General features: G+C 54.5%; 7 protein-coding genes across 7 annotated transcripts; 3 read left to right on the top strand and 4 right to left on the bottom strand.

The window, feature by feature from the left end:
* Window positions 1–379: 379 nt before the first annotated feature.
* BAUCODRAFT_150037 (glycoside hydrolase family 64 protein) lies at window positions 380–1,709 on the top strand (the record flags this gene model as incomplete). The annotated part of the gene is made up of 2 exons (XM_007680678.1): window positions 380–1,017; window positions 1,073–1,709. The coding sequence occupies 2 exons, from the start codon at window positions 380–382 to the stop codon at window positions 1,707–1,709; spliced, it is 1,275 nt and encodes a 424-aa protein (XP_007678868.1).
* Window positions 1,710–2,102: 393 nt separating this feature from the next.
* BAUCODRAFT_74767 (uncharacterized protein) lies at window positions 2,103–3,557 on the bottom strand (the record flags this gene model as incomplete). The annotated part of the gene is made up of 2 exons (XM_007680593.1): window positions 2,103–2,624; window positions 2,688–3,557. The coding sequence occupies 2 exons, from the start codon at window positions 3,555–3,557 to the stop codon at window positions 2,103–2,105; spliced, it is 1,392 nt and encodes a 463-aa protein (XP_007678783.1).
* Window positions 3,558–3,845: 288 nt separating this feature from the next.
* BAUCODRAFT_93624 (uncharacterized protein) lies at window positions 3,846–5,521 on the bottom strand. Its single transcript, XM_007680639.1, has 4 exons — window positions 5,398–5,521; window positions 4,351–5,328; window positions 4,263–4,288; window positions 3,846–4,203 (listed from the first exon to the last, which is right to left on the bottom strand). The coding sequence occupies exons 2-4, from the start codon at window positions 5,076–5,078 to the stop codon at window positions 3,980–3,982; spliced, it is 978 nt and encodes a 325-aa protein (XP_007678829.1). The 5' UTR covers window positions 5,079–5,328; window positions 5,398–5,521; the 3' UTR covers window positions 3,846–3,979.
* A 410-nt stretch (window positions 5,522–5,931) lies between these two features.
* Window positions 5,932–6,312, bottom strand: BAUCODRAFT_36238 (uncharacterized protein). The gene has a single exon (XM_007680397.1). It carries the CDS (start codon window positions 6,158–6,160, stop codon window positions 5,993–5,995), a length of 168 nt encoding a protein of 55 aa, XP_007678587.1. The 5' UTR covers window positions 6,161–6,312; the 3' UTR covers window positions 5,932–5,992.
* A 1,959-nt stretch (window positions 6,313–8,271) lies between these two features.
* BAUCODRAFT_210508 (uncharacterized protein) lies at window positions 8,272–10,299 on the top strand. The gene is made up of 2 exons (XM_007680677.1): window positions 8,272–9,929; window positions 9,985–10,299. The coding sequence occupies exons 1-2, from the start codon at window positions 8,386–8,388 to the stop codon at window positions 10,148–10,150; spliced, it is 1,710 nt and encodes a 569-aa protein (XP_007678867.1). The 5' UTR covers window positions 8,272–8,385; the 3' UTR covers window positions 10,151–10,299.
* A 641-nt stretch (window positions 10,300–10,940) lies between these two features.
* BAUCODRAFT_124540 (uncharacterized protein) lies at window positions 10,941–12,048 on the bottom strand (the record flags this gene model as incomplete). Its single annotated transcript, XM_007680676.1, has 3 exons — window positions 10,941–11,501; window positions 11,558–11,836; window positions 11,899–12,048. 3 exons carry the CDS (start codon window positions 12,046–12,048, stop codon window positions 10,941–10,943), a joined length of 990 nt encoding a protein of 329 aa, XP_007678866.1.
* A 1,700-nt stretch (window positions 12,049–13,748) lies between these two features.
* On the top strand, window positions 13,749–16,369 carry BAUCODRAFT_74513 (uncharacterized protein; the record flags this gene model as incomplete). Its single annotated transcript, XM_007680570.1, has 2 exons — window positions 13,749–13,987; window positions 14,038–16,369. The coding sequence occupies 2 exons, from the start codon at window positions 13,749–13,751 to the stop codon at window positions 16,367–16,369; spliced, it is 2,571 nt and encodes an 856-aa protein (XP_007678760.1).
* Between the last annotated feature and the right edge of the window lie 97 nt (window positions 16,370–16,466).

Here is a 16,466-nt window from a genome sequence, read left to right as displayed (position 1 = left end):
TTCCTTTCTGCCTCTCCAGGTCGTGCAAACGCTGTCGAGCTGCTCGTCAGAACGGGGAGGACTTGTCTTGCAAGCCACGTAAGGAGGAGAAGCGCTACAGGCGACTCAACGCGAGGATGTGGACCATTACAGTCTTGATTGCGAGCACGAGAGAAAATGCAATGCAATGCCGAACACTGATGACGAAGATCAGCAGAAACAGAGGGCGAACGCGTGCATGAGCGGCATCTGCCGAACATCAACCGCTTGCCTCAGCGAAACCTGAAACCAACCATGTCCACCGCAGATGAGTCACGTCACACAAGAAGCAGAAGTGTAGCATTGGCATATGTAAGGTTGTCTTCTCCTTCTCTCCCCTCTATTTACACAAGTGTGCGCCATGCCAGACTCACTGCAGATCGCTCTCAAGAACGACAGCGACGCAAGTAACCTCTACGCATACATCACAGGCATTGGTATTCAACATGGAGGCCAGCGTCTCATGCTGAAAGCGAACGGCAGTGACCTCTACTTTGCGCAGAACCCGCCATCAATAGGCTCGCCGCTGGCCGAAGACTGTGCGATCCCTCTTGGCCCTCCCGGCAACTCTACGACCATTACAATCCCGCAGATTGCGGGCGGCCGGATATGGATCTCAGAAGGAAACCTCACATTCCTCTTGAACCCAGGTCCAGCACTTGTTGAGCCTTCAGTGCTCAACCCGAGTGACCCTAATGCCAATGTCAATTTCGGGTTTTGTGAGTTTACCTTAAACAACGACCAACTGTATGCCAACATTTCGTACGTGGACTTTGCGCCCAGAATTCCAATAGCCATCACCCTGCAACAGGCGTCCGGCCAAGTGCAGCACGTTATGGGTATGGCACCCAATGGGCTAGATCAGCTTGCCGAAGGCCTCCGCCAGCAAGCGCAGAAGGACGGTCGACCATGGGATAAGCTCACCGTGAACCGGGAGGGGCGAAATCTGCGCGTCTTAAACGCTACACATGGCGGTGCGGTTGGTGCAAGCTTTGAAGGGTATGAACTTCTAGACCGTCTTAACGAAGGTAACGGTGAAGCTGACGAAGTATAGATATTACGAACCGCACATTGAGGAAGTATGGTCTAAATACAGCTCGAACCACTGCATGAAAGTCAATACCCAAGCCGGTCCTGGTGTCCTCGAAGGCCGCATTGAGAGCAACGGAAAGCTTATGATTGGTGACGAAGCGTTCGACAAACCCAACAGCGCGGACGTCTTTGGCTGCAACTCGGGTCCTTTCACCACGGGTCCCTCGGCGACGAGGAACGCTATTATTCCTCGACTCGCAGCCGCCTTTCATCGCTCGACCTTGTTAGCGTGCGAGGAGCATCCATCAGATCCCAGCACATTCTATGCCACAGATCCGACAAACCATTACGCGCGGCTTGTTCATCAGGTCAACCTTGACAGGAAGGGCTATGCATTCGCTTACGACGATGTGCAGCCAGATGGTGGCGAGGATCAAAGTGGCAAGGTTAATGCTGGCGATCCGGTGCTGTTTACTGTGACTGTTGGTGGCAAAAGTGCAGCAGGCGGAGCTCCTCCGGATACTGCCAACCAACAGCCGCAGCAGCAAACGTACGATCGGCCGCCGCCACCTCCGCCGCCTGGTCAGGAGCAGCAGCAGCATCAAGAAGGCGGATTCAGAGGGAAGCTGAGAGGCTTCGCCGATAAGTTTATGCGCTGAACACGCCGTGACAAGATCTGGACCGGATCGTAACGCTGTTGACGGCTTTATCAGGCGTGACCGCTCTACTGCGTACCACAAGATTCACCATTTACAATAACCTAGAAGCGTGCGGTTCCTAACGGATTTGGTCAATCTCACCTACTAGCGGAACGTACCTACCCGGAAAGTGAGCGCGTAATTTGCACGCGAGCACTGAAACGACTAGGAAATCGCTCGTAATTAGTGTCCACTACCGATGGGAGGCATGGAGGATGGTGTGCTGCTCACGAAGTCAACCGTAGGCGGTTGGAGGAAGACACAAGGAGCCCGATGGCGCAGTCGAGACGTCACAACGTCCATACATAGCTTGTGTTCATGAGATGTGGCGGACATAGCACGCCACACAATCAACTAATCTTTCTTCTTTCCAACATCGTCAGCAGCAGCAGCAGGGCTTGACTGCAAGCCTAGGTAGTCCTCCACCCCCCTGAACTCTCTACCGGGCGACGGCGTCAAGCTCCGTTCCCACTCCCTCATTAGGTGGCTGGCTGTACGTTTTAGAGTCGCTGGACCCAGCTTGCTGAGTGCTGGCCATGGAAGAGGATCTTTCTTCTCAGCGCTCGTCCTAGGGCTTCCTAATCCAGAGGCAGCTGATGAGGGCAGCGTGTTCGTCTCCGAAGCTGCGCTAGATGAGCGTGACTCGTTGGGGCTACCATGATCTTCCCATGCGTCCCAACCGTCGGTGCTTGTAATTGAGGGCGGCTTCGACGAGCCCCTGGTCTTGGTGCGGGTACTGCGCGCAGTGGGCGACCGTTTCACCGCAGGAGCAGGCGTTGCTTCGTCTTCATGCTGCGACCAGAATGTTGTATCGGCCAGGTCGGGCAAAGCAGCTTGCGTTTTGCTTCTGTTGTGTCTACGCGTGGGAGACGGTGTCTTAGCTCCTCGATCCTTGGAGGTAGGCCGTGGAAGTTGTCGTTTGGAGCGCAGTGTTTGTACGGAGTTCTGCCTTCTTACGCTCGATTGCGGTGGGTTATTAGTCTGATACTCGCCGTCTTCCCGGATGGCTTCTTCGCCAACGGTGGCCTGCCTAAGGTCCTCCCAGAACGTCATCAGGCCGTCACGGAACTCTGTTGCCATCTTCTTGCCCGCCAACATGATCGCTTCACTGCCAAGGCCAGTTTCAATGTTGTTAGGAAGGTTAATCTCGGAGTCTGCTTTCTCTGCGACCTCCCTCGTCAAGTCTGGTGTGGTAGAAGCCCGCGCTAGCAGTGTCGGTCGCGTTCTCTCTGAATCTGTACTCGACTTGCTGCCTTGGGGCTCGCTTTGCTTCCTTGGCGGAAGCTTAGGAAGAATGTCTCGTGCAGGCGGAAGCAGAGATAGTGTGCGCGTATGCCGTGAACTGGAGAATACCCTTCGATTACCCGTCCTGCCGCCATTCATCAGCGCCCTCCTCCTCTCCATCTCCTGTAGCATCCAAGCACCTGAGCCATCAAGTTCCTCCTCCATGTCCACAGAAGTTGGTCGCTCTTGCTGCACAGGCTGCAGCTTGGTGAGCCTCCGCGCATCATTTCGCTTCTTGCTGGCTTCGTGCTGCGCCCAATGCCTCTTCAAGTTGTTGAGTTCTGCTTCTGCGCGTTGCAGCTCCTCCCTTAACTCCAGCACTTTCCGCTCCTGCGCCGCTATCGCAGTAAGGAAGTTGGTGTCGCTTGGACCAGTGGGCGCTGACAGAGCCTCAGGGGAGACTGCAGGGCCCTCTCGTGTCGGTGACTGCGTAAAATGCGTTGGGGAGCTGGGAATGGCCGGTTGGACAGGGAAAGAGGTGGAGAAGCGGTTCGAGCGCACGCTGGATTCGGTGGCGACAGACATTGCACGGGTGTGTCCCCGCCAGCTCTCTCGTCGTAGTAAGCCCGTAGAGTGGGTTGAGAAGGTTGGCGAGGCGACATGTTCGGTTGGGCTCGGCTTCACAGCGATGGATCCATTCAATATCTCGGTGATGTCCACCGGTTGGATGAGGCTTCTACGACTCGCTGACATTGCGCCAACTAGTTGCCTGGAATTACATTTTCCGTGAGGATTAACGTGTTCGTCTTAGGATGTGGTATAGATGTTGTGGTGGGTGGCAAGGAGGTTATTGTGCACAGCGTACAAGGTATTGGCTGGCTTGACTTAACGGCGGAAATTGCCGTGCGACTAAAACTTACGTAGATGAGCCGAGCAATTACGTGCATGGTCGCTTGTGGCAAGGGCATGTGCATTGCCGGTCATGCAAGCACAACAAATATGCATAGCTACGCCATTTGCAAGAACTCGCCAAGAGTCTTGGTAAACCTCTCCGGCTCCTCCATATGCGCCATATGGCTGCTCTCCGCAAATTGTACCCACTTCACTCGCGCACTGGGCTTGATAAAGTATGCAGCCGTCGCGTCGTCTTGTGTTGTATCATACCACCCATTCATAACGAGGATACCACCCGGAGCCGTCGTGGGAGTGATCTTGCAGAGATCTGGCGTGACTGGGGCAGACTATGAGTTTTGCACTCACGTTGTTTCTTCGCGACTTGGGGCAACGTACCGTCCCAGTTCTTCAAAGACCCGGTCCTAGTGCTACATGAGCAGACGAAAAGCCCGAAGCCGCTACAACAACGTTGATGCGTACTTACATGTTAATGAGATCGGCTCCAAACAGTGTCATAGCCACTGTGTCGTCTCGAGCCAGCTCGGGGTAGACATCCAGATAAGGTTGCGGAGGAACCTCCAGGCGGCACATATGCTTACGGTTGAACTTATTCATAGCGTCCTTAAACTCAGCTGTGTTACTTTTGCCGTCCTTGTGTGCGTGCATTAGGAGGGCGCCCATCTCGGGGCCCATATCGCTGTACTGCCGCTTGCAACATTCAATACGGAGCGGGAAGCTGGCTGGAGTACTGTAGGCGATCAGGGAGCGGAGACCGGTCGGCTTGGTGAGTGCAAATGTAATCATGGGTAACCCACCCCAGGAATGGCCCATGAGATGGTATTCTGTGATATCGAGATGAAAGAGGAGATTGCGAAGCTCATCCACGAAGAGGTCTACAGTCCAGAAGGATGTGTCACCCCTAGTCTCAGGAAGATGCGTGCTCTGCCCGCAACCGATCTGATCGTACATCACCACGGGAATGTGGTAGCGCTCCTGCAGGACCGAAAGGGGAGCAAGGTAACGGCATGTTGCGCCAGGGCCGCCATGGAGACAGACGAGAGGTGGAATTTTGCTGGTGAGGTCGCCGTAAACGAAGTATGCTGTTTCGAACGGCTTATCACGGCCGACGTCAAAGCGGATCCTGCCAGACGACGATGGTGAAGGATAGCCTTCGTACTCCATCGACATGTTACCGAGCGGGAAGGTTGACATGCGACAAGTTGTGTTGCTTGTCTTTCATGGACGCAAGATCAATCCTCCGCTGCCTTGCGTTGCGTAACGCAGGTGATGTCTGGTGTCTACGATGTTTATCGATACCAGTGCGTCTCGCCCCTGCAGTCCTCCTTCCAGCCCGCATTGACGGAACTCGTCACCACGCAGGTTTCCATTTGAAGCACATCTACTGCGGGACATACATCCCTCAAGACATATCTTGTGAAGTTCGTAAGAAGCAGTTCCCGTTCTGTCGAATGCGGGATGGTCAGACGCGACTGAACGTTGCGTTGTTTTGTAATGTGGTCAAAGCACTCACCCGTCTAGATTTCAGGACGACTCAGCGTCTCGGAGTTCGCGCTCCATTATCCGCATCTCGTCTCTTCGATAGTACCTTTCCCGCAAACATCGTGCGTATTGTGGTATAGGTCCATACCGCGGCTCCGAATGATCGGCCGAAGGCCCTCGCTTACTGGATGTCTTGGCCCCTTTTACGGTGGCATGCGGTATACAGCGACCCGCTCTTCATCTCGGCGCTGCCGTGTGATATGGGCTCCAAAAGGGGCGGAAGGCGGAAGTTGCAAGCCACACGTCTACCACACTGGTCGAGAGTCGGCCTCTACATGACTCTACATGACACTACAGCCTATACAGCCTATCTCACCGTCCCGACATCCGTGCCTCCTTCACTCGTGCCGTCTGTTAGCTAGCCCTGGCGTCTTTCGTGCTCCGTGAATGGCAAGCATTGGGCTCCGGCGTCAGCACACCAGACAATGCATGGAGTATGGCGGTTGCTACCGCCACACTCATGCAAGGTACTGTAGGCAGCCTACAAGAGTGTAGAGGCTTCCAGTGTCGCTCAACAGCAAACTTCAGTTCCACTACAGTCATTCATTCGGTGTTTTCAACTCCCTTTACTTGCATTCCTTTCTCAAGATGCCTTCCATCGCTATTGTTGGAACTTCTTCCGCTATTCCTTCATCTGCAACTGCTGCTTCACTTTTCCAAGCATGTCCATGTAGTTCTATAAGCACGATCACCGAGAGTGCAACCTTCACCAGCACATCGACGGTCTTCACCATTTCAGACAGCACGGTTACAGTGAGCTTCCAGTAAATGCTTGGCAGGTCCCTTTGCTAAGTCAGGTCGCTAGACCGGGACGATAACCATTACCGCGGACGACATTGTCACGTTGACTGGCGCTACCTCGACCATCACCGCTCCAGATAGCACTACCACTGTCACTGCCGATACTCTAACGACCTCTCTGTCTGGTGAGTGAAGCTCAGGCGGTGCATTCGGCTTCACATGATTGACACAGAGTTTTTGCAGTGTCTACGGTGACCGCCAGTCCAACTACTATCTACTCGAAAACCACGTCTACTGTTCAGCTCAATATCGGAACCGGACAAAGGAAGCGTGACATTGAGCGCCGAGGCTATCCCTTCGGTAGTCCTCCAGGCTTTTTCGGATATATCATCAAACCAGCGGCACAACCGGCATCTACAACCTCGCACACAATATCGCTGTCCAGCAGCACTACGTCCAAGGCATCCACATCATCATCTAAGTCTTCCTCTGCCTCGCATTCGAGCACACTGTCTACCAGCACAACAACGAAAAAGTCGACTTCATCAGCGGCATCTTCGTCCGCCTCGCACTCGCCCACGCTATCCACAAGCACTACGTCTGGAACGGTGACGTCGGCGGCTTCATCTTCAGCGATTTCAAGCGCGATACGCTCGTCCCAGGCGTCGACACTTAGCACATTGGTCTCTTCCGCTGTCCCTTCGCCGTCTGCTTCAAGCTCTGCGGTGTACTCATCATTTGCTGCAACCCTTGCATCGTCTGCTGCAAACCTTACAGCCTCTGCTACAAACCTTACAGCCTCTGCGACGGGCACAGGGTGCAGTTGCCCAAGCGCATCTACCACGTAGGTTGATAAGAACGAACCTGGGCCGAATGGAAGACTGACACAGGTGATAGCACTCTGACCACCACCGTTATCAGCCTGATTACTTCCGCTCAGGCGCAGGAAGATGACGTTGCTGCAACAACTACATTTACACCGACCTCCACGTCGACGCCTCTAACGACGTACACCCCAGTCGATACAACTACGACTACGCCCGTCTCGACAATCACACCAGACCCAACAACAACTACGCCGACCGTCTCTTCGATCTCATCTATAATCGTGACCGCAACTCCGACAGCGTTCGGTCTAGCCATCGCGAGCATTGACGATAGCACCTACAATGTCGACGTAGATCAGTTAGGGGTGCCGGACGTTGATGTCGACCCCAACCCCTTTCTAATCCTAACCGGTGACTCTGAAGCGGGCGACTCTTGGACCGTAGCAACCTTCACGTTCAACACCCAAGGTTTCCTATTTCTTGACAACGATAATCCCGAGGATTCGACCGGGTGGTACACCGGCGTCAACGACGATTGGGGATACGTCCAGTTCGATGGTTCTGATGCGAGAGAGGCGGACGTGATCACCAATCCCGGCGACGACTACATCTCTTGCACCGTTGCGGACGTGACGGGCCATGTAACCTGTACAGCCCCGAATGGTGGCTCCGTTTTCGCTTACTGCCCGGGTGGCAGTACCACGGTTGCTGGTCTGGCACTCGGCACAGACGACATTGACGACAGCTGCGAACGGGTGACCTTGCAGATGTTCTTACCGTCATAAGATTGTGTGGAAGTGCTTGATCTTGAAAGCGTACACTTTAAGACGGCAGACAATGATCAACATTTTCAAGGCTTTCCAACTCCTGTTCAATCGTGCACCACCGAGTTGGTTGAGTCGGTCATCATAAGCATGGTGAACTGCTCTGCGCTTGGATCAGACGTCGTGCGAATGAGGGTCAGGTCGCTGTTATATTTCCGCAACGGGTAACTCGCTGTCGACATCGTAACCCTTTGCCGATGCGAAGCTTTGAGCATGGCGTCATGCACGGACGGAGTGAGGTCGAACTTTCTGCGAAGCGAACCTGCGGCTCGAACCTTTGCCGCTTGGAGTGACAGGCGCCGACAGGTTCCTTCACTGCATCCACCAGTGATAGCCATTCACCTATCCTGTAGTCCGGCTAGAGCCGTCGAGCTCCTCTTCTGTCGTCATACGGTAGTCAGGCCGAGAATGCCCCACCAGCAGATAGATACGCTCGGTAATAATTGACGTCTCTATACTGCGGTGGCGAGCTCGCGTATATACCGTTGATATTCACAGCCAACTTCCGTTGTCGCATTTCATTTCACACCCACCTACGATACCCAGATCTATCAGTGTTTGTACAACATGGCACCTTCAGCAACTCACCACGCGCCTGATGGCCGCAAGAATGGCGATATCTACCGAGATTATATCGACGACCGCAACGCATCTTCGACCGAGACTCTTTACACCACCAGTAATGGCGTGCCCATGCCACACCCGTACGAGACGCAGAGAGTCGGCGAGAACGGTCCGCTACTTCTTCAGGACTTCCACCTGATCGACCTGATCTCACACTTTGACCGTGAAAGGATACCGGAGCGGGTGGTTCATGCTAAGGGTGGTGGCGCCCACGGCTACTACAAGACGACCGACCCCCTGGACGATATCTGCCTGGCAGACATCTTCCAGCCAGGCAGAGAATGTCCAATCACGGTTCGCTTCTCCACCGTAGGTGGCGAGTCCGGCTCCCACGACTGCGCACGCGATCCTCGTGGTTTCTCCGTCAAGTTCAGGACGGCCGAGGGCAACTGGGATGTCGTGGCGAACAACACGCCTGTCTTCTTCCTGCGTGACCCGGCCAAGTTCCCGCACTTCATCCACACGCAGAAGCGTCACCCAGCGACCCATCTTACGCATGCCGACGACTCCACAATGTTCTGGGACTATCTCTCGCAAAATCCCGAGAGTATTCACCAAGTCATGATTCTATTCGGTGACCGTGGTATTCCTGACGGCTGGCGAAAGATGCATGGTTACTTCGGCCACACAATCAAGCTTGTCAACAAGAAGGGAGACTGGGTGTACGCTCAGATGCACATGAAGAGCAAGCAGGGCTCGGACTTCATTACCCAGCAAGACTCTGCCAACTACTCGCCCGACTACGCGATGAAGGATCTCTTCTTCGCCATTGAAAAGGGTGAATACCCTGGCTGGGACGTTTGCTTCCAGACCATGACCGGCAAGGAAGCCGAGGAGTTGTGGGAGAAGGAGAAGATCAACATCTTCGATCTCACCCACGTCTGGCCGCAGAAGCAGTTCCCGCTCCGCAAGGTCGGCGAGTTCTACCTCAACGAGAACATCAAGAACTACTTCGCCGAGATCGAGCAGATCGGGTTCAACCCGTCACACGCACCGCCAGGTATCGAGCCGTCTGCGGATCCTGTCCTACAGTCTCGTCTGTTTTCTTACCCGGATGCGCACCGTCATCGCATTGGTGTCAACTACCAGCAGCTACCCGTCAACTCTTCGCAAACGCCTTACCGTATCGGCAACTTCCAGCGCGACGGTAACATGGCGTTCTACAACCAAGGTTCGCGTCCAGCATACCTGAGCTCTATCGAGCCAATGTCCTTCCGCCAGCGCAGTGTCGATCTTGACAAGACGCACGGTCACTTTATCGGTGAGGCTGTCACGTTCTTGTCCGAGATCCGACCGGAAGACTTCAAGGCTCCGCGCACATTGTGGGAGAAGGTCTTCGACGACGGCGCGAAGGAGCGCTTCGTCAACAACGTCTCCGGCCACATGCAGACCTGCACGAAGGAGGAGATTATTAAGCGCCAGATTGCGATTTTCCGTGAGGTGTCCGACGACCTTGCTACACGGCTTGAGAAGGCGACGGGTGTCAAGTAAGCCTTTTGCCCTATCGTACTACTTGATCAATTGCTAACACATCTTCTACAGAGGCTACGATGGCATTGCCAACCTCCGCTTCAACGGTACGCATAACGGCTTTGCAAAGGACGAGAGCTTGAAGGGTGCGAACGGCGGGCCGCCACCTAAAGTGAATGGTGAAGGTATCGCCAACACCAATGGCGCTCCACGCGCTGGCACGCACAAGGGGCAGTAGATGGATTGCAATGAATGGTGTACACTAGTGTAACAGCCGCCGAATATATATGATTTGTACAGTGTTGTCCAGGACGAAAGAGAACGATGTCTCTGCATCGAAATGTGTAGCGTTCATATGTCTCGACATCCCTAGCTTCTCAAGAAATGTATGGCGATCATCCTCAATGCTCTAAAAGTATCACTGCCGTCACCCCGGTTTAATTATGACCTTAACGCAAAATAACCAGAAAAAGAAGCAGCTAAATAAGTGCTTTCGCTATTGCGTCCTCCGGGCTTTGCTACGTTAGCCAAACGATCACAACGGCAAGTGGAGGACGATACAAACAGTCGGACCCGGATCTACCGCTGTCATGTGACACGATGTCTTTGGAAGGCGGTAATCATAACCGTTAGACCAAGAACGCGCATTCTCGGACAAACATGTGGCTATGTCAATGATGTCTCAGCTTTCAAAACAAGGCCGAGAATCTCCCGACATCTGGGATATACGCAGAGCCCGAACAATGCCCATTCGCTCAGATTTAGAAGCAGTGTTAGCCGAGAATCAATAGAGAGCAGATCATTTTGCAATCAATATCCTCGCTAGCCCTACACGTCAAAAGCCGAATCTTGGAACGAAGCATCAACAAAAAAACGCCATGGTATCGTCGCAAAAAGAAAAGCCCGCCTGAAAGCGCCGTCGCCAAAACAGCCATGAGCCATCATTTCCGTTTCCCAGCCTTTGACTTCCTAGGCTATATGTTCAGAGCGAACGAACGCCACAAAACTTGGTTTTCCTGGATACCGCCTTATAGCAAAATAAGATAATTTGACGGCGCAATGCCCGCCTCGCCGTTATCCTTCTTCGCCTGCCACCACCGGCCCGACACGTCGCTCACCTGCAGGATCTCGTGCTTGGAGAAGGAGATTTCGTTCGCGTCGTCCGGGTTGGCTTCGTAGCTGTAGATGGCTTTCGCGCGGTACGGATACTCGACCGCCTCGCTTCCTTGTTGTGAGGGTGCGGTGGCGGAGGCGGATGTCGTGGGCTGTGTTGGTGCTAGGTTTTGTTGTTGTGGTGTTTGTGATGATGTTGGGAAGGCGGGACTGCTTGCGCCTTTGCTTGTTGCGCCGGTTGGTCCGCCCGCGTAGCCGGTTACTGGTGAGGCGGTTTCGAAGCCGGCTAGTGTTGCTGGGTTGTACATTTGTGGCGCTTGGTTTCCGGAGTGCGTTGTCTCTGGCCGACCGGCATATGATTGCGTCACATGTCTGCTGCTTCGGCTTGGTGCGTGATCTTTGTGTAGTGCGAAAGAGTCCAATGTTTGACGGTGGCTTGCTGAGGGTTGCGAGCCGTAGTAGAAGATCCATACGATCTGTCACGAATATTAGTGCTTATCGTTGGGCCGGAGATAGAGTGCATGCTACGCACCGAAACCATGGACAAGAGAATGAAGCCTGCCGCTGCAGCCTCCTTCGAGCCAAGTGACCAGTAAATGAGCGAATTGACGGACGATGTAGTGAAGACCATGCCAGCCGCCAAGAAGCCCACAATGGCTACGTGGTATGTAGACACCGCATCATAGCCCACCGCCACAATAATGCCGATAATGACGCACAGCATATATGCGATCGTCCACCACGAGTAGTTCGGGTACTCTCCGTATAGACTTGCGATAATGGAGGCAACGAACGCTATTAACCAGCCCGCCTGGACGGCCCGTTAGTACGGAGGCTTCACAACCACCACTGGCGCTCGCCGTCTCAACTTACAATAGCAATGCCTATGGTCGCCAATGAAAATGGATCGCCGAAGATGTTGCCCATACTGAACTTGCCGGCACCGCCAAAGCGGCCATGATTGTTATTGCTGTACTCCATCTTCTTCAATGAAGGCGAGCGATTGCTTCCAAAGCTTGGCATGGATGCGGGCCTCCTTCAGTACCTTCTCAGTATGGATGTTGGAGCGATTGTCGATAAGTGAAAGGTATATAAGTGGTTGCGTGAGCGCGTCAAGGCGTCCGGTGTGCCTGCCGTATGTTCCTTCCCGCTGTCGGTGATGCCTCGGGTTGCTTGTCTCACGTGAGTGAGGCCGTGAAGTGGTCGTCAGAGGCGTGCGCGCGTGTTATGTGAAGGGTAATGCAGCGCCGGGCTGTCGTACGACGGACGGGAAATGAAGGGAGCCGGAGTCGCAGAAGGATGAAGAAGAGTGCGCTGGCCTAAGCAGCAGTCACGGCGGTCGGCGGAGAAGGTCAAGGGCGCCTTCTCTCGTCCGGATGATGAAGCGAATGTGTTGTATGATGGTTGGCGTGGAGGTAGGTACGAAGGGACTGACTGTGTGAGACGGCTTGTTGAGCGGATGTGAGAGAGTGTGTGTTTCGCAGCGCTTGCGCAGCCTCGCGGACAGCGAATGGACAGGCGTCGCGCCCGCAAAGCCGCCTTCCGCTTTCCAGCCAAGTGCCGTGCGCCACCAATGGTCCTGTTTAGATTGGCTCAATTAAAGGACGCCCTGCAGCACTTGGTGCCACCCCCGGCTCTACCTAGAAGGCCACTCTCCACACAGTACTCACCTTACTCATCACCGCTCCTGCAACGCTAATCATTGTAACGGCCGTCTCAAACGCGGAACGGCGTCTGTCTCAGTCATATCGTTCCGATTACTCAGTAGTGTGACCAGAAAGCAAAGGCCGAAGAGGTCGAGCACTACCTCATGCATGTTCGGGATGCAAGCCTACTCACGTGGCTTGCTCGTCAGTAGGTGCGCAACATGAGTGGCTAGACCGAGCGAAGGCAAGGCTGAGAGATGTGACTGCGCCCCTAGGCGACTGCGGTGTAGACGACAGCAATGTAGGACTGAAATTCTCTCATATCTATGCGTTAGTCGTGTCGGGAGTATATTTTCACCTTGAGGCCAGCAACGTGTTGGCTCCGACCGAACAGACGACATGCGGCTCCTCGACGTGAACACACTCACCTTCACCGAGTTTCTCCCTCCCAAAATCCCCAAGTACGCTATCGCCTCGCACAGATGGGTGGCTGGCGAGGAAGTGATGCTTAGTAGCATTAAAGAAGGGAGGGACACGGGCAAATATGGGTTTCGGAAAGTGAAGGGCTTCGCCGAGTACATCAAGTTGCGGATCCCGCACGTCCAGTGGCTATGGATCGATACATGCTGCATCAACCAGGAGAGCCTGACGGAGCTGTCAGAAGCGATCAATTCCATGTTCCGCTGGTACCGCGATGCCGAAGTATGCCTGGCCTATCTTTCAGACGTGCCTGCAGCGGACGACCTCGCGAAGTTCCAAGATAGCGTCTGGTTCAGGCGGGGATGGACGCTGCAGGAACTCCTCGCTCCAGCCGTAGTCGTCTTTCTTGCTCAGGACTGGCAGGTCATTGGGCATAAAGGGAGCAGTGGCCGTAGTCGGAGCGGGACGTCCATCGACACTGGCCCATCACTTGACTCTCGAATCGCTGCCACGACCAAGATACCTGAGACTATTCTGCGAGACTACGAAGCGAGCTCTACCCTCAGTGTGAACGAAAAGTTAACATGGATGGCGGACAGGGAGACGACTCGCGAGGAGGATGACTCGTACTGTCTCCTTGGTATACTGGGTGTGAGCATGAACATTCGCTACGGTGATGGCAAAGCCAGCACGCGAGAGCGCTTGCTCAAGAAAGCACTCAAGCCGAAAGACGGCGCAACGCAAGCGCGGCCGGAGACGCTGCCTAAGCCGTCCTCCAACGTCCCATTCCGGCGCGATCCGGACTTCGTCGAACGTCCTGCGCTCATTGATCAGATCCGGACCAAACACTCTATACCAGGAGGTAGAGTTGCGCTGGTCGGACTGGGAGGTGTCGGGTATGTCAAATCCTTCAGCATGGTCGTGACAGTACTAACACAGGGTGCAGAAAGTCGCAGCTCGCCGTGGAGTACGCTCGTCAGATCAGGCAGCAGTCGCCAGACACTTGGGTACTCTGGTTTCATGTGAGCAACGCCGCGCGCTTTCAGCAAAGCCTGCAAAATGCTGCCGAGCAGCTGGAGCTCGCTGGAAGAAAGGACCCAAAGGCCGACCTTCTGCAGCTTCTTCGGAACTGGCTGCGCAATGAGAATAACGGGAGGTGGCTGGTGGTGCTTGACAATGCTGACGATGCTAGCGTTCTGCTGGAATCATCAGCAACATCGAGTGAAGCACATCCTGCGCGGAGGCCGATGGATTACTTTCCGAGCTGCGATCATGGATCCATGATCATCACGAGCCGCAGCAAGGGCGAAGCACTGAAGCTGGTCTACGAGAAAGACTGCATTGACGTAACGGCAATGAGCGAGAACGAAGCAGAGTCACTGCTCGGAAGTAAGCTTGGATACGCGAGCCCGGATGGTCGGCAACTCGTACGAGCGCTTGATTGCATGCCCCTCGCCATATCACAGGCGGCGGCATACATCCGAGAGCGGGCGCCGCGATGCTCGGTGCAGCAGTACTGTGAGCTGATGGAGGGCAGCCGCGCGTCGCGAACCAGCCTTTTACGTCGAGACCTTCATCTACCCAACCGCGACCCAGAAGCGAGCAACTCGGTTCTGTTAACGTGGCAGATCTCCTTCGAACATATTCACAGAGTCAGACGGTCCGCGGCCGAGCTGCTCTCGGTGATGAGCTTTTGCGACCGACTTGCCATTCCGGAGCTTCTGCTTTGTGCACACGATGAAAAAGACGACCAGCCTGAACGCGACGCAGATTTCGAAGATGACATCTTAGCACTCCGCAGCTTCTCGTTCATCTCCAACACAACAAGCCCGCAGGTGTGGACAATGCATCGGCTAGTGCAGGATGCAACGCAGATCTGGCTGGAAGACCGCAAAAGGCTAGACAAGTCTCTCGACGATTTCGTCCATCGTCTGGACATGTCCTTTCCTATTGGTGAGTTTGAGAACTGGCCAACATGCCAAACTCTATTGCCACACGCGAAGTGCGCTATCGAGCAGAGACCAGCCAGTGGTGGCATGTTACTAGAATGGGCCAGAGTAATGTTTAATTCCGCTTGGTATGCGGGAGAGCTGGGTAAATACTCGGATGCGCTTGGGATGGCAACATCTTCGATGGAAGTAAGGTCGGAGCAGCTTGGTGAAGAAGATGAAAGGACGCTGCAGAGTATGGCTATGGTCGCAGAATCGTACCGCCAACTGGGGCAATTGGCGGAGGCGGAGCGGTTGGGGGTAAAAGTGACAGAGGCTTTCACGAGGGTATTAGGAGAGCAGTATGGCGACACGCTACGTAGTATGGGCAACCTTGCAGCGACGTACTGCGACCAGGGGCAGTGGGCGGAGGCAGAGCAGCTGGAGGTAGAAGCACTGGAGACAATGAAGGCAGTACTCGGAGACGAGCATCCCGACACGATGAACAGTATGGCCAACCTCGCAGCGACGTACCGGAAGCAGGCGCGACTAACCGAGGCAGAGCAGCTAGAGGTAAAGGTGTTGGAGACAATGAAGGCAGTACTCGGAGAGGAGCATCCCAGGACACTAAGAAGTGTGGGTAACCTTGCAACAACGTATGCGGACCAAGGGCGATGGGCTGAGGCAGAGACGCTATATGTTAAGGTACTGGAGAAAATGAAGGCAGTACTCGGAAAAGAGCACTCCGACACGCTAAGTAGCATAGCCAACCTCGCAGCGACGTACTGGAAGCAGGGGCGAGTAGCCGAAACGGAGCAGCTAGAGGTAAAAGTGCTGGAGACAATGAAGGCAGTATTCGGAGAGGAGCACCCCCACACGCTAACCAGTATGGCCAACCTCGCAGCTGTATACTCTAGACAGGGGCGAGTAGCGGAGGCGGAGCAGCTAGGGGTAAAGGTGTTGGAGATGCGCAAGGCAATACTTGGAGACCATCCCGACACGCTACAAAGCATGGCCAACCTCGCATTTAGTTACTGGAGTCAGGGGCGAATGGCGGAGGCAGAGCAATTACTAGGAGAGGCAGTGGAGCGCAGTAGGATCATGCTTGGTAAAAACCATTCTGACACACTGAAGAGGAAGACTGAACTCGAATGGATCTGCAGCCAGAAGCCTCTGCAGAATGCAAGGGGTAAAGCTCCGGCAGCACAGTTGGCAGGACACGATAGAAATAGTTCGAGCAAGGAATTTCTCAGAGGCACATCGTCAGACGGTCGCGCTGCGCGAGGAAAGGTAGTGAAGCAGGCACCTCGCAGGAAGCGGCGCCAGAAGTCAAGGCCATCTGGCTTTTAGCGATACATGGCGGGAGCTTCCTATGGGAATGGGAGGCTAAGAGTTCTGCGACCTGGAAGGCTTTCACGACGGCCGGGGACCAGCATTACACTCGGCG

The sequence above is a fragment of the Baudoinia panamericana genome (genome assembly GCF_000338955.1).
Source record: "Baudoinia panamericana UAMH 10762 unplaced genomic scaffold BAUCOscaffold_10, whole genome shotgun sequence".
Taxonomy (NCBI): domain Eukaryota; kingdom Fungi; phylum Ascomycota; class Dothideomycetes; order Mycosphaerellales; family Teratosphaeriaceae; genus Baudoinia; species Baudoinia panamericana.
The sequence above is the reverse complement of the archived record's forward strand: the minus strand, read 5'-3'. Positions and strand labels throughout refer to the sequence as shown.